Source organism: Vanessa atalanta, chromosome 25 (genome assembly GCF_905147765.1).
Source record: "Vanessa atalanta chromosome 25, ilVanAtal1.2, whole genome shotgun sequence".
Taxonomy (NCBI): domain Eukaryota; kingdom Metazoa; phylum Arthropoda; class Insecta; order Lepidoptera; family Nymphalidae; genus Vanessa; species Vanessa atalanta.
Genome location: NC_061895.1, coordinates 8,743,433 through 8,760,108, shown reverse-complemented (window position 1 = coordinate 8,760,108; position 16,676 = coordinate 8,743,433). Strand labels below are relative to the sequence as shown.

The 16,676-nt window shown below is 37.2% G+C and overlaps 2 protein-coding genes across 4 annotated transcripts in view; one reads left to right on the top strand and one right to left on the bottom strand.

The window, feature by feature from the left end:
* Positions 1–1,692: 1,692 nt before the first annotated feature.
* On the bottom strand, positions 1,693–2,850 carry LOC125073651 (Na(+)/H(+) exchange regulatory cofactor NHE-RF2). The gene has a single exon (XM_047684556.1). The coding sequence runs from the start codon at positions 2,776–2,778 to the stop codon at positions 2,215–2,217; it is 564 nt and encodes a 187-aa protein (XP_047540512.1). The 5' UTR covers positions 2,779–2,850; the 3' UTR covers positions 1,693–2,214.
* Positions 2,851–2,916: 66 nt separating this feature from the next.
* Positions 2,917–16,676, top strand: part of LOC125073648 (epidermal growth factor receptor kinase substrate 8-like) — a 34,365-nt gene continuing 20,605 nt past the window's right edge. For all 3 annotated transcript variants that reach the window (XM_047684551.1, XM_047684550.1, XM_047684549.1), the window contains exon 1: positions 2,917–3,047. The gene's annotated coding sequence lies outside the window, so the exon portion shown is untranslated. The remainder of the gene's footprint in view (positions 3,048–16,676) is intronic.

Genomic DNA, 16,676 nt, shown 5'->3' with positions numbered 1-16,676 from the left:
GAAACCTGCCTGTGCCGGATAAATAACCTTCCACCTGAGTATAAAGATAGAGATAAGAGAATAAAATAAGAGACTGCTTAGTTTGGAGGGCAGTAGTTATTGTACTATACCTGCTTTATATTGTAGGGCTGTAGCTTGTAGACAACACTTACCATATCCTGTTGAGGAGTAGCGTGGTAGGTCCGAGGCTTGCTTGACAGGAGAAGAAACAGCGGGGTTTATTACGAGGGCTAAAAAATTAAAGGTACCTCGAAAATACAATTAATATCATTAAAGAAATAAAATATGTTTCTTTGTTGATGTGTTTTTTCTGTCTCTTGTATATTTTCAGACACGTGACCGATGACGCGTCTCGTTTGTTGTTATTTTTAATTTGCAAAAGAGAAACAAGTTTCAAGTATCTTTGTATCTAAGCGCTGCAGCGCCTAATTTATAAAGCTGTCTATTAACATATAAAAATTTTAAATTTATTAAGTACAAGTAATATATTGTATCTTATACTTTGCAGGTAGCAAAGTGGCCTCATTCGGCAGCAAAGACTTATACAAAGTTTATATTTTGTATGCATATGTTAATGAAGTTTCATTTTTAACCAGATTTAGAAAGATAAGTTTAATGACAAAACACATAATGAGTATCCATGGCTGGGCAGTGTCTTCCTCTACACTATAGCATACAAACGCAATTTTTAGTTCCTGGTCCAATGTTGAGTTCCTGTTTGAATGGTGAGTGAGCCAGTGTAATAACAAACACGAGGGAAATGGTTCATCGCCCCATGGTTAATATATCTAACAGTATTTGCCTGGCTTCCTTTGAGTACGTCTATGTTCTCCGTGTCGGCTCGTGGGGCCGGAGCTTATACATATACCTAGTTGAATACAAACCGGTCGCGTTATTTAAGAACGCATAAAACTATAAACCTTCGCGTTGTATTTATATCGACCCAAGATTTTGACTCGATAATATATATTTACAAAAAGAGGCGCTGGTTTTTCTTTCGCCGGTTCTTCTCATGTCATGGTATTTTCTTTTACGGACCGGTGGTAAAGTTTAATTTGACTTTTGTTTTATAAATAATAATGATTTTAACAATGATTTTATATGGAATAAAGGAATTTGATTCATCATTCTTATATATAGCGTAATTTTTATTTATTTTATTAGATACAAATTTCGAGTTGTCTCGTGAAGCAGAATAAGTTTCTGTTGCTATTAGAGTTCCTCAATAGAGCGTAACTAAGTCATTAGAATTTTCAAATAGCGATATTAATCTTTAAGGTATACCGATTTCGTTGAAATGTATCAAAAATAAAAAAGTCGACCAAAAATGCCTGCCTGTCCAAATGCCTTTAGTCCAACATCAATGAAATGCAGATGAGACTTAGGTTCATAGCCAGCCGGATAAACTCACCGAATTACCGGTAGGTAAATCTCTCGATTTATTGCCAAACACTTTTCTTTACAAAATAAATAACAAAAATTTCTGAGATGTTATGTAACAAGATATTTGAATGCGCGAGAAAGAGAGAGAGAGAAGGACGTCTCGTTACTCGTATCTTGATTGCATATAGACGTTGGATACAAGCGTGAAGCGATGCATTAGCCATTAGAACAGGTACACGCGTGGCGGACGGGGACCGACCGAAGGACGCGGGCCGCAGCCTTGCGCTATCGTCGGCAGATAACATGACATCTTTTTAAACATCCTTTATTGATCACTCAACAATAATTGCACTTAGTATTTATATAAATCTAACTACACATTTAGGTAATCATTTCATAAAAATCGATTTTCCTCTTAAATTATAATTAAAATAATATTAAATTTCAATAGAATTCCTTAATAACGAGCAGTACCTATGTACTATGTACAACATTCAATGGCAATAAATGAAAGGCACGATATGTTACATTCTGTCGGGTGAAGCAGCGGCGCATTAAAATACTAAAATTATTGTACTAGGGAATAAGATCGCAAATCAAACGTGATTTCGAAGAGCACTGATGTCACCGTACGACGATAACAACCCGGGGCGAGGCGCGAGGAGAGCACCCCGCGCCGCCGCGCCCGCACCTGCCGCGCGGCCGTCGCCGCCGGTGTGACCCACGCACACAGCCACACAGCACTCCGCACTGTACGACATGTAGCGACGCCGTATGCGCAGCCTACGACACGCACTACACCCTCGTACGCACACTACCGCTCCTAGCACCTCATAGTTTCTTCACGATGTCAAACTTCGACTTTAGATCCATAGGCACCTTCTTAGGATCAACTTTTTTTTTAGCAGCGAGTTGCGCGCGCATCTCAGCGGCTGTCATTTGAAGATTGAGGCGTGGTGGAGGCTCTGACGAAGGCGACTCGTTGCGATCAGTGATTGGCGAGGAATCGTTTGTGCTCGCTGGCGAAGAAGCATTTGCAGATGGCGCGGATACTGATCCTGCAGAAGCCGGTCGCTCGGGAGCATCGAGATCGGGAACGGGCTCGCCCGGAGCTGGAGCGACTACGAGCAATTCCGCATCATCAGGCCGTTGCTTGATACGCGCGACTACTTGCTTATGCGTTTCTCCGGCGATGCTTTGCCCGTTGACTTCTAGAATGCGATCTCCGCGGCGCAAGCCGGCTGCCTCAGCCGGAGAACCGTCGTCAACTTTGCCGATGTACTGTCCAGGCTTGCCTTTCTCAGCATGTAAATTGAATCCGTATCCATCGAAATTAGGCACCTTCCGCACGTGGCAGAGCCGCGGCTCCGCGGCCGCCGACCCGTTCGCAGCCATAACTATGACTGTGAATGCGCGCGATTGCTACCGCACGCTCCGAGCCACTGCCTCCCGCGTCCGCGCCGCACACCTCCGACGCCCTCCTCCGCCTCACCTGTGGAGGCTCCGGCTCGGGACCGAGGGCGAGCGGAGCGGGGGAACATGAGTACTGCCTCCAGTGTATACCGAGTCGCCGCTGCGGCGCGAACTATCGTCGTGAGTGTAGTGTGTGCACGATTTGTTGTTGGAAGTCCACGGAAAGGGATTCCGAGTTTACATTGAGAAGGGTAAGTACAGAACCGTATATTATTCAAGCTCCAAAGATTGGAGCAAACCTGTAAGGGCGACACGTCATAACGCCCGTACCTTTCGGGATCGAGGTCGCTTCGAGAGTATGCCGCTTCCCCGCGACGGTGTTCCTAATATATTAATATATTCCTCTAAACAAAATGCTATTTTAAATGACTGCGCAAATCGTGATTAGTTCAATTTGACCAGAAAATATCCTCACGAGAGTGCGGGAGGAAGAGAGAGTAAACGACTTTTACACGGCTAAAGTAATTTGTTGCATTAGAGAACCCTAAATTCATAGTTAAGACACATTCACTCGAAATGTTTCGAATTAATTACTAGCATGTACTCATGTAGCGATGCTAGGCGCGGGTCCCGAGCGGCCGCTAGATGGCGTTAGCGGCGGTCGGACGGTCGTTGATCTGCCTCAACTCTCACACGTCAGGCCTCGCTCAGCTGAATTCTAATTGCTGTTTACTTCATAAGTCGCACCTCCTAGGACAGGATGAACTAAGCCTGCACTACGGCACCGGATAACTCCCTTCCACAAACCGTTGCTATGAGAACTTGTATGGAGTTCCTGCGCACGGATCGACGTGCTTCGTGACCGTCATAATTAAAAGCACCGTCCGCACAGGAAGTAGATATCGGCCTATGCATACATGTCACATTATATTGTTGAGGACAGACATTTTATTGCTTATCTAAACTAACTCGCTGGGAACACAAGCATCGACGCGATGTGGAGTTCCTGACTCGTACAAGCAACAGTTACGTGTCAACAACAACACTAATCTTCGATAAGATTAAAGTTATCTTAGAATAACTTTGATTAGGACACATTCTTGATAATATCATTAATAGCATTTAATTTAGTAAATAATACACAAATTTAAATAAATTAAAGAAAAATATAATTTATCTAAAACGTTGTTAATTGATAAATTTTCACGAATAGCTAATCGGCGGAGAATGAAGAAACACAAGAGTACATGACATGAACTCGTGATTCCTCAAAAGCGTCCCATTAATCAATTTATAGTCACGCCGTGTGCGCAACAGTCGGAGCTCTTTTTGATATATTTTGGTTTTTTAAAGTAACCATCACCATAACATGTATTCTAATTAGAAAGTTTAAACACGATTTTAGTATATTTTTCTAATATTTATGCTCATACCTGAACATGACTTTACATTGACATTACTTTTGATAGCAATTTGATTTTTTGTTCACCTTTAGAGCAAAGTGCCAAGAATGTATAAGAAACAACTGCCGACCCCATGGTCACCCAAAAACAAGAGAAAGACCCTTACAATAAATACAATAATTGAACTGCCTATTATTCAAAATAATTAAAAATGGCCAGCCTACTACTATTTACCTGAACAGAAGTTGAGTATAGTATTATATCTGACAACACTCCGTGGAACTAATAATCACTGGAAACTAATTAAAGGCATGAATTTAAATTAGATACAAGTGAGTTTCCAGCGGGCCCATTTCAATGTTTCTTATCCGGCCATCTCAAATACTTGTACTTTTAAGTATTCTATAGGAGATGACAGTTGTCAAACGTGAATCATAACCGAAGCTAGTGAATTTTTTAAAGCGAGGACTACTCGGTTTTCATTTGCCTAATCTATGTGTCATCGATAACATCATAAGGAAACCTATACCTCAAGGATGACAATCTGCCACATCTGCAATACGCTCCAAATCTTCTCACTGGGAGCCAGCACTTTCGATTCGCATCATCCAGCAGAGGTGAAATTTTGTGCAGCTGCATTTGACAGCGGCGATAAGATTTCTGGTTTCCCATCAAAACGAAGATGTTATAACGCAAAAATGGTAACAGATAATTACCAAAAAAAAAAAATTAGGGAGGACAAAGAAAGCCTGTTCATGAAATTTTCTTAATTGTATAAAAACTGTATAAATTCTTATGGTATATTTACCAAAAGTTTTTAATATTTAAAAACGCATTTGTTGTATAATTTTTTTGCCGTTTAGCCTTTGATCTTCATTGATTATAAATTTCGTATTAAAACAATAATATTGAATTGTTATATGAATGTCGATTATAAAATGACTAATGACTTGTACAATTGATTACATTTTTCTGCGAAACCACTTCGACGAGTCAAATGACTAAGCGAAGCTCTCATTACGATGTTGAACTTGAAATACTAAACGACCCAAAACTGTAATTATATCGAACATGTCGCAATCGCGGATGGAATCGTTAACTAACTATGAATTTCAATTACGATTCTTTGTCGTTATTGACATTTGTATTTCATATTTCGTGTCTTACGAGATGAGTTGAAAAATTTTGTTGTTTTAGTTTGTAAAAGTTTTTAAATTAAAAATTAATCCGTTGAGTCATTTAACTGGTGACAACGACTAATACTAATAATAAAATATAATAGATAATTTTGATAATTTAATTAGAAGGCGCCACTTACAATGATTATATATTAAATAAACTATATCATGAGTATTGTCACAGGAAGCCGCTGCGGTCGTGTGCCTACTGTACCGTTACGTTGATACGATTGGTAGCTAGAAATGAATTATTGTTTTAGTGTGGGAATAAACTATACGATAAACATAGTAACGATAAAAGAACATTAACTAAAGTATTTAACTCGTGATCTAGAGCGCCCAAGTCAAGCAGATGATGCTAAAAGCGGTTTCCCAAAGCTAGTTCGTTCGTTCATTCGTTCGACCGCAGACAAGTCGCACGACGCGAAAGTCGCGGTGAAACCAACGCGGTACTTCTGAGACCGCACTTTTTATTCGATGTGTCTACACTAGTACGAGTACCACAGCACGTCACTGACATACCTAAGAACTCGTCACGTACTAAAAAACACTTTCTTGATCAGCAACATATTCCTATGACTCATGTTCCTTTTAAATTTTTATTCAAATTTTATTTAAAGCTGTTGTTTCGAATACAATTTTGGATATCGCGTTATAATAAATAACTGCGTATCATAATGTGTTCGTAAATGGGCAAAGGCATCTTTAGGGAGACGGTTTTGACTTAATTCCAGTGCGGATTGATGGACTTTAATATACATCGATGCTTGCGCTGGATTTACAATTTGATCCCGCAAGCCAAGCTCACCGATTCTGACCACTCGGTCATCTCACGTATTAAGACAAAAAACACGTTAATTCCAGCACAAATTCAAAATTACGATCAGCAGGTTTCTAATGTCTCATTTGGAACATAAATGTCGACGTTTATTATTCAAATACGGGTCGTAACTCGTACATCAACGCTCGGAGTAGTTTTAAGGCTCAATGATGTAGTAACTAGTAAACACTCCGTTCGCTTCGACATTCCCGAGCGATGACGTGCGCTCGTCGACTCGACTTCACGCAGGTAGCGTTCGCGCACACATGCACACATGCACGCACTTAACATTACTATTTATTGCAAACGTTTCCAACGATACGTGACTTTTGGTAATCACTTATATGACCGGCGACCGGTTACATATTTTGTTCAAAACAATCAAATCTAAAATATAAATCGTATTTCAACGTCGACGTTTTCATCGTTTTTTTTGGCAATTGATTAAAACTCATGTGTTTCGTACAACGGTTTATTGCAGACAAAGAAAAATCAAAAAATACATCGTCACTACGATACGGTGACCCGCGTAAAACCCAATCTACCCACTACTTTTTATATTAACGGGCGTCAACATGCCGCCTCCCAAGAACGCAGTTCTTAAGGAGCATATACATTAAACAAAATTTACACATTTTATTTTTACAATATTAACAATTTTTCCCTTTTACAACATTATTGTTTACATTTGATCATAATATCGTAGTAATTGCTCATTACATTTATCTTAACATTTTTTAATAAATAATTATAACTGACAATTTATGTATAATTTTACATTACAAACTTCATCACACATTGCTATGTAGCGTAATAACAAAGGGATAATTATTATCAACAATAATTTAAAATAACAATCAATAATAAAATAAATTAATGTATATGTTTACTGTATATAATTATAAAAAATATGATAAGATATAAATTCATAATGATATTAAATTAATTAATTTTATTAAAAAAAAATCCTAATTAAATACACATTCAATTCAATTTATTTATTGAATCAATCTATGTTATTAAACCAATAACAAAGAGATTTTTATTATGGAATGAAAATTCTATAGGTACATAAAATTAAATTAAATTATTGATTTCAATCATGACTTAGTAATGTTTGTTACATATTCAATACACATTCAATATAATTCCATTCGGATAACGTCAACAATCATTATAATTATGCAATTTAAAACTTAACAAAAAAATAATTGTTTTAATTGACAAAATGGACTGTATTGTGAAATATATGTAAAGAAGTTTTAGTGAAATTAGTCTGCAATCGGTAAAATTAATAATTTAGAAATTGCTCGTTTAATCAAATTACTTTTACACCGAATCGTTACCACTCTCGTTATGTTATCAGGGCCGGGATGCTTTGCTTCTATTCTACCATATAACCATTTTGCTGGAGGAAGATTGTCTTCTTTAACAAGTACAATGTCACCAATATTTGGTTCTGGTGATACTTTTGCCCATTTGTATCGCTGATTAAGTTGCGTAAGGTATTCTGATGACCATCGTCTCCAGAAATCCTGCACCATACGTTGAGTCAATTGCCAACGTTTTAATGTACTAATAGTTGACATTTCAAAGTTGTAATCTGGAGGTATAACCAATGGACCACCCACTAAAAAATGTCCTGGTGTTAGTGGCATTTCCGATTCTGGGTCATCTACACTTTGACGTGCAATAGGTCTTGAGTTAAGGCATGCTTCAATTTGACATAGAACCGTAGTCAACTCTTCAAAGGTGAGCGTGGAATTACCGACGACTCTTTTTAAGTGGTATTTGGTTGACTTGATGCCCGCCTCCCATAATCCACCGAAATGAGGTGCATGTGGAGGAATAAATTGCCATGATGTTCCATTGTTAGATAAACTCTCTGATATATCGGGCATCAAATTGGAATTTTCTTTGGAGAATAAAGTTTTCAATTCCTTAGAAGCACCTACAAAATTGGTTCCATTATCACTCCAAACTTGACCACAGTGACCTCTTCTAGCTACGAATCGTTTAAATGCTGCTAAAAAACCTTGAGATGTAAAATCACTAACGACCTCAAGATGCACTGCACGCGTAGCCATACATACAAACACACAAACATATCCTTTGTGGGAATGGTGGCCACGGCCCTTGGTTGTTCTTATTTGTATGGGTCCTGCATAATCCACTCCACTAACAAAAAATGGACGACTAACAGAGATGCGTGCTGTAGGTAATTGACCCATAAATTGTTCATGAGTAGAAGCTCTAAAACGTGCACAAATGACACATTTCCTGTACTGTTCCTTGACTAAATTTTTTATACCAATAATCCAATATTTTCCTCTGAGGAAGTTGGTCATCATTTGTGGTCCTCCGTGTAATGTTTTTTCATGTGCATCTGCAACCATTAACTTCGTAAAATGACCACTTCTTGGTATGATAATTGGATGTTTGACCTCATCACTGACATTCGAATTGTCTATTCGACCCCGGACTCTCAATAATCCATCTTCATCTACAAATGGGGTAAGTGAATATAGTTTACTCTTTTTAGGCATTACTTTCATTTTATTAAAATATAAAATATCTTCGGCAAATTCCTGTAGTTGACATTGTTTTATACATGTTATTAATGCAACTTTTAATTCTTCACACGTTAGCAAATAAGTAAACTGAGGTCGAGGTTCCTTAGATTTCTTGAAATGTAAGAAGCGCCTACAATACGCAATTACTCGAATCATTCTTTTTAATCGCGAAAATCTTTCACAAAGTGATTGAAACGTTTCATTTATATTAATACAATAAGCTTTAATTTTCCTTTCTTCTAAATTAGTACCGACATCTGGTTTGTCATAATGTACAATATCATTACAAAGCCAGCTGGGTCCGTTCATCCATAAAACATTGTTTTGTAAGTCACTAGGAGTCATCCCACGTGACGCGATGTCTGCTGGGTTTTCGCCAGACTTAACATGTGACCATTGATTACTTTCAAGTGTTGTCAATATATCTGATACTCTATTCGCTACAAAAGTTTTCCATCGACTAGGGTGGCCACGCAGCCATGCCAGTACTATTGTCGAATCGGTCCACGCATGTATATTGGATGGTTCTACGTGTAGCATTGTTGCGACTTCTTTTAATAATTTTGTAAGTAACGTTGCACCACACAGCTCTAATCGAGGTATTGATATTTGCTTTATTGGTGCTACTTTTGTTTTGGAAGTGAACAAGTTTACATGAATTCGTCCGTCTTTATCGCGCACTCTTGCATAAACAACAGCAGCATAGGCTGCATTTGATGCGTCACTAAATCCATGCAATTCTAATTTTGAATTAGTTGATTGGAGTCCAATCCAACGCTTTATTTCGACTTCAGACAATTTTTTTAAACTCTTGCGATACTCTTCCCATTCCTTTTTCAACGAAGATGGTAACTCCTCGTCCCACGAGATACCTGACATCCACAATTTTTGGATTAAAATTTTTGCTGGTATAATACACGGCGAAATCCATCCAAGTGGATCATAAAGCTTAGATATATCCGAAATCACACGTCGTTTAGTAACTGGAATAATTTGTTCTTCTAGATGTACTGAATATACGAATTTATCTGTTGATCTATTCCAAGTCAGCCCTAAAACCTTTGTCATATGGTCGGTTATCATTTCCATAGATTCTTTACTTTTTTCATTTTTGCTCAAAATTTTCGTAACTAATTTGCTATTACTTGACCATTTTTGTAGCTTAAAGCCGCCTCTCATCATCAAATTATTTAATTCCTTGTACAGAAATATTGCTTCATTAGACGTGTCACAAGTGGTCATAAGGTCATCGACGTAAAAATCCTCCAAAACTCTTTTAGCAGCTAAAGGAAATTGTGTACCTTCATCCAAAGCCAATTGCTGTAATGTTTTGACTGCTAGATAGGGAGCTGCGGATGTGCCAAAGGTAACGCGAAGAAGTCTGTAATCTTTTAAGTCATCCTCTGGATTTCTGCGCCAAACGAGTCTTTGATAGTCCACATCCTGTTGAGCTACTTTAACCATTCTGTACATCTTCACAATATCCGCGACAAGGCAAATTGGACCTAGGCGAAATTTCATAATTAAATGTCGTAGATCTGGTTGTAGACGTGGTCCTATCAGGAGATCGTCATTAAGCGAAATGCCATTCTCACCCTTACATGATGCATCAAAGACTACTCTCACTTTTGTTGTAGCCTTATCTTCACGAATCACTGCATGATGTGGCAAGTAAACAGCTTCTGTATTTTTATTAAATTTGATTTGTTCCATATGACCTAATTGCAAGTATTCTTCAATAGTGTCATCATATTGTTTTTTCAAATCTCTATTTCTGATTAATCTTTTTTCTTGTCCATAAAACCTGCGCACAGCTATTTCTCTTAAATTTCCATATTTTGATGCTGGGGTTTCTTTTGTAAAAGGCAATCTTACTATATATCGTCCTTTACAGTCTCTTTTTGTTGTGGTCGCAAACAAATCTTCACATTTTTGTTCCTCTGGTGTTAAGCGTTGATTTATTTTATCGGTAGGTTCTGCTTCTAGTTCCCAAAACTTCTTGAGAAGTTCATCATCGCTCATTTGTGTATGTAAATTCACAAATATACTGTGAGTGGTAGGTGAAATAACTTGACCTGACAGTACCCAACCCAAATTAGTCTTCTGTGCTATGGTGGTGCCATAAGGGCTACGAAGGAGACCTTCCTGTATTATTTTTCCATAGACATCACTCCCCAATAAAATATCGATTTTACCAGGAGTGTGGTAATTTGGATCTGCTAACTTCAAATTTTTAAGTTCAGGCCAGTTATTCATGACTATTGGTTTGATTGGTAAAAACGATGTTAATCTGCTCAAAACATGAGCACCCAATTCAATTACTGTTTCAGTGTCATGGATTGATGATATAGCTATATTGACTACAGCCTTTGAGGTCAACACACTAACATTACCACCCAATCCACACACCGAACTCTTTCCAAAAGTTTTCTTGACTCCAAGTAACTGTACTGCTGATTCTGTTATAAATGAGGCCTGTGACCCCTGGTCGAGCAAAGCTCTCAGCAGTTGGTAGCTTCCATTTTTAGTTTGGACCCTAACTAATGCAGTAGCTAATAATACCTGAGTATATTTATCCTTGCTAGAATAACAATTAGTAACCATATTCAATGGTTGGTCAGTCTGCGGTTGATCATCACTAAAATGCATTGACTCAACAGCATGGTTAACAGGTACCGCAGACGCGATCGATCGATTTGGTTTTTGAGGATGAAGTAGTGTATGGTGTTTACGGTTACAGATCCGACATGAGGTACGTAAGAAACAAGATTTTACACTATGGTTAGACCCAAAACAATTAAAACAAAGCTTTTGCTTTTGCACAAAATCTATACGAGTCTTATAATCAGCATGATGAAATTTTTTACATTGAAACATTTTATGATTTTCCGAGCAAAACGGACATACGGTAGATGAAGCAGAAGAGACGTGATGTGCCTTAGGTTGATTATAATTATTTGATTTAAATCTACTTGTAGTAGGTTCCAAGAATTCCAATGCTCTAAAACGACTTATTAAAAATTCTTCGAATTGAGAAAAGGTAGGTAAATCATCGGTTAACTCATTTGATTTTATTTCCCATTGTTTGCGGGTATCACAATCTAACTTTTGACAAACTAAATAAATAAGTAACACATCCCATGAATCGGTACAGATACCAATATTAGACAATGCATTTAAACTATCTTTCGTTGTGTCTAAAAGGTTCTTTATACCATTGGCCGATTGCATGGTTAAATTATTTTGCGAAAATAAACGTTTAAAAATACAATTAGCTAAGAATCTTTTATTATTATATCGCTCTTGTAATTGTGACCAACACGTAATATAATTAGCATCAGTAATAGAAATATGTCGTAACAGCTGTTCGGCTTCTCCCGATAAATTAGTTTTTAAGTAATGCAATTTTTGAACATTATCTAATTGCTTATTATTATGAATAACTGATACAAATAAATCCCTAAACGTCGGCCATTCCGTGTACTTACCAGAAAAAACGGGTAGTTTAATATCCGGTAATTTTATAGGAATAGGATAACCGCCATTTTTAGCTATAGTCGATGATTCCGATTTTTCTGATAAGTTAACACTTTTAACTTTTAATAAATACTCTTTAAGTTCACATTTATATGCAGTATACTCTTCTTCAATTAACTCATACATATTCATACTAAAATAATCACAATTAAACTTAGATTCCTGGGTAGCTATGTCAATTATTTGCTTATGAGTGACCCTAACCTCACTCCAAATATCATTTAATATTTCAAGTTTAGTTTCTATATAGGATTGCGTAATTCTAGACTTTGGTGACTTTTTAAAGTTTGCCAAATTTCTTTGTATTTGACCCCGATGATCTTCTTGGTACTTAATAAATTTTTCCATATTTATTGTTATAATAAAGTTCGTTTGTATAATTAATTAAATTTTCCAATTAATTATTAAATTGTACTATTCAAATAAATTATTATACTAAATAATTGTTGATTAACTTATAACTTAGTTCACTAAATGTTTTTATAAAACCGTTACGATTTTTTATAAGGTTCAAATTATCATTTATTTTTCACGTTACTTCACGTTCACTTTCATATAAATAAACTCAGTACCTTGGTTTATAAACTTTCCTCATCTGGAAATGCTCGCAGCCAGCAGTAACTTCTTGAATTAGCAAAGCTTGGTTTTCAATGACGACTAACGGCACCCGGCACCCGACACCCGGCACCCAGCTTCGGACACCCAGCACCTGGCATACAGCAAGCAGCACCAGCGACCCGGCCTCAGCACTCTTGACTTTGCTTCTATTTCAACTTTGTCAGGTCTTGGCTCCTGAATAACTTTTGGTTGGTCACACAGGAACTACTCAATCTTATTGAGTGGTAGATTTATGAATTCTTCGTATTAATAGCCGTTTTGCTTATATCTGTATGTTATTTCCTTTATATTCTCTTCATTTTTTCATTATTTGATTAATTTATTTTCAACTAATCTGTTATTTATCCGACTCGAAGAACCATGATTAAAACTCATGTGTTTCGTACAACGGTTTATTGCAGACAAAGAAAAATCAAAAAATACATCGTCACTACGATACGGTGACCCGCGTAAAACCCAATCTACCCACTACTTTTTATATTAACGGGCGTCAACAGCAATTGCAAACATCATGTTATGGTCGAATTCTTAAAGAGAATTTATAATAAAGTGTGTGTCAAAGACCAAAATACGTTTTTAGTTTGGTTTGAGGCATGAGCCCTAGTATGACACTGGGCGGCCTTGAGCGGCTCACGCAGCCGCGCGCACGGCTGCGCTATTGACAACACCGCATTCACCGAATGTGTAAAAGCGGACGATTTTATCTGTAATGATAAAGCGATTAAAACTAAATACCAAAAAGTATTCTAATCACATATATGTAATTAGAATTATTTCTGATTTATAATACAGCGAATACTCATGTTTCAGTATACATAGAAAAGGAAATTTGAAGACAGTTGCGTGTTCAAATCCAGGCAAGTACTTAGTTCCTAACACATGGAACGCGCGGCATGATGAGCAGCTCGTTGAAAGGTCCAATCTTTCTTTCTCTTTCTACCCAACAGTGGGATTGGCTGTTACTTCTAATCACGTTTCTTCTTAATAAACAACATCGAGGCAAAAAACTAGAAAGGTAAATTACTTTCTAGTTTTTTATTTTTAATCAAGAAAATTAACATTCGTGTAATATCTGTCTCTCAGATAAGTGTAAGTGTAAGAATTAGATCATTCTAGATACGTTCTATTGAGATATCCTGTATGAAAGTCAAATACAAGCTTTTGTCATCTATATAATCCTGTAAAGTGTAATATGCATTATATATTAATACGTAATAAATAATTTACTTCGTGGTAGGGCTTTGTGCGAGCCCGTCTGGGAAGGTACCACCCACTCATCAGATATTCTACCGCCAAATAACAGTACTCTGTATTGTTGTGTTCGGATTAGAAGGGTGAGTGAGCCAGTGTAATCGCAGGCACAAGGGACATAACATCTTATTTCCCAAGGTTGGTGGCGCATAGGTGATGTAAGGAATGGTTAATATTTCTTACAGTGCCTTTGTCTATGGGCGGTGATGACCACTTACCATCAGGTGGCCCATATGCTCGTCCGACAAACAATGCCATAAAAAAAACGTTTTTTAATTTAATTAATTGTTAAATGCAAACTCATTATAGCAATAGTAATTATTTATTTTCGTCCCGGTCTGAAGGGTGAGTGAGACAATGTAACTGCAGGTGCAAGCAGCATGTTGGTCCCTTATATGTTGATTAATACTTCGTACGGTCCTAATGTGTCCCAATGTGTAATATGTAGAACGCGAGCACAGCCGCGGGGAAAAACTAGTATTAAATAAGAATAAAAACATAAATAGACTAAATAGCACTAATAACAATAGACATAGACATTCTACAAGACATTTAAAATAACAGTATTGGCCACCGAGTCTTAACTATTTACAACGGAATAACTAGAAATAATTTCTTCGTAAGTTTCCCACGTGAGTCGATGTCGCGACGTCTAACAATGAAGCAACTAGGAACCGAACCCGCCTCACTTTCCCCAGCAACAGGCGGCGGGCGGCGGCGGCGCGAGGCGCGGACGTTAGAGACGTCACGGCGTCAATACTACTCGATATGAATAAGGCGTAATATATCGTAGACTACTGTGAATACTATGATAAAAAAACCTTGTATTTTATATCCCTTGTATGTTGTATTTTGTACTGTCAAAGGTATTTACGTGTAGTTATATGAATTGTAATATATATTATCCGTCAGTAATAGATGATAATAGAGAATTATTCATTATGTTTTTTTTATATTAAATTTATATTAAAAAACTTAATTAGCCTTGTGGATTAACCAAAGATTGCCAGTTCAAGTCCAAAAGGGCATTACCGAACTTTGATAAGCTTGTATGTTTTAGTTTATTTCCAGCAGCAAGACCACCGGGTCTTAGACGTCGACAGCCACACATTGCTCAACGGGTGAAGGCCTTTGTCCATGTATAGAATATTTACAGGAGTTTACTTTAGTGTAGTCTGTATTTGAAGCTTGGTACGTTAATTTTGGATCCCGCTAAAATTTTCATTATTATTTTTATCCTAGGGTATAAAAAATTATGATTACACACTCGAACAAAGTATATTCTGTAACTTATGATATCATCGCAGTCTCGTAACATTTATGTCGATCGAAATATTTATTTCTTATCCGTGTGGTATCATCATCAAGCGTGTGCTAAATGTCACATAATATGATGTTGATAATGCGTGAAACCGATATTAATGATATCAGTAAGGATTAAGGCGAATGAGAAAATTATGTAAAACTGGCAACGTTACTAATGTAATGTAATCAACGCCTCGATCTATCGTCCGTTCTAGTTGTATCGTAACAGTTACAGAACACATTACATCACTGTCATCGCCGCATATGAAAGCTACGGAACACGCCACGGTACCCGCTCACGCGAGACAGCGTGCGTCGCGCCCGATGAGCCTGCAAAAGACATCAACGATGACACGTCTTATGTACAAGGCGTCTTACTGTCCAAAACACCATAAATACCATACTGACAAGTACGAAGGGAACAAATACGTCGCAATAATAGCATCGGCTCTCGTCATCGGTCATCATCGTCGTTATAGATAGTTCAGTATTAAAAAGTCTATTTAATAAATAGCTACATACAAACGTTGGTGTTTATAGTTTATTTATTGACAGGTTATAAGTTAAACCAGAAATTCCCATTCAATTACTGTATTTACTTTTCTCGTTAGTAGGAATATTTAAAATAAAAAAATCGTATTTTCCATATTAACCTTGAATTTAAAGAAGCTTTAATAAAACCAAACAATAAGCCAAACACTTTTCGATATAACAACGGCACGGGCCTCACGTCAGTGGAGAATTTACGGTAAATATATTCGTATCCGAAATTCCAATCCTTTCGCTACAAGTTGGATATTCGGAGGATATCCGTGGTCGCATGCCATCTCGCCCTAAGGATGGCTTACTTAACCAATACAAGATTATCATTATTTATGAGATAATAATTCAAATTTAACCAAATTGAAAATATACAACAACACAACGACTTTAATCGATCATTAATTCCCGACTGGCTAAACTCTAATGTCATGTCAACTGAAGGTCATAGTTGTTTATTAACTTTTTCTCCTCCTTAGAACCATTATTGCATTTCAACAAAACAATATATGTGATGGTGTTTCCACACACACACAATACGCACACACATGCACATTGCACATGTAGGCACGATGACGTTATCGCTGATAAGGGGACGCTACTTCAAACATATCAGCTATAACTAAGTAGATACAGCTCTGATTATTGAATTTAT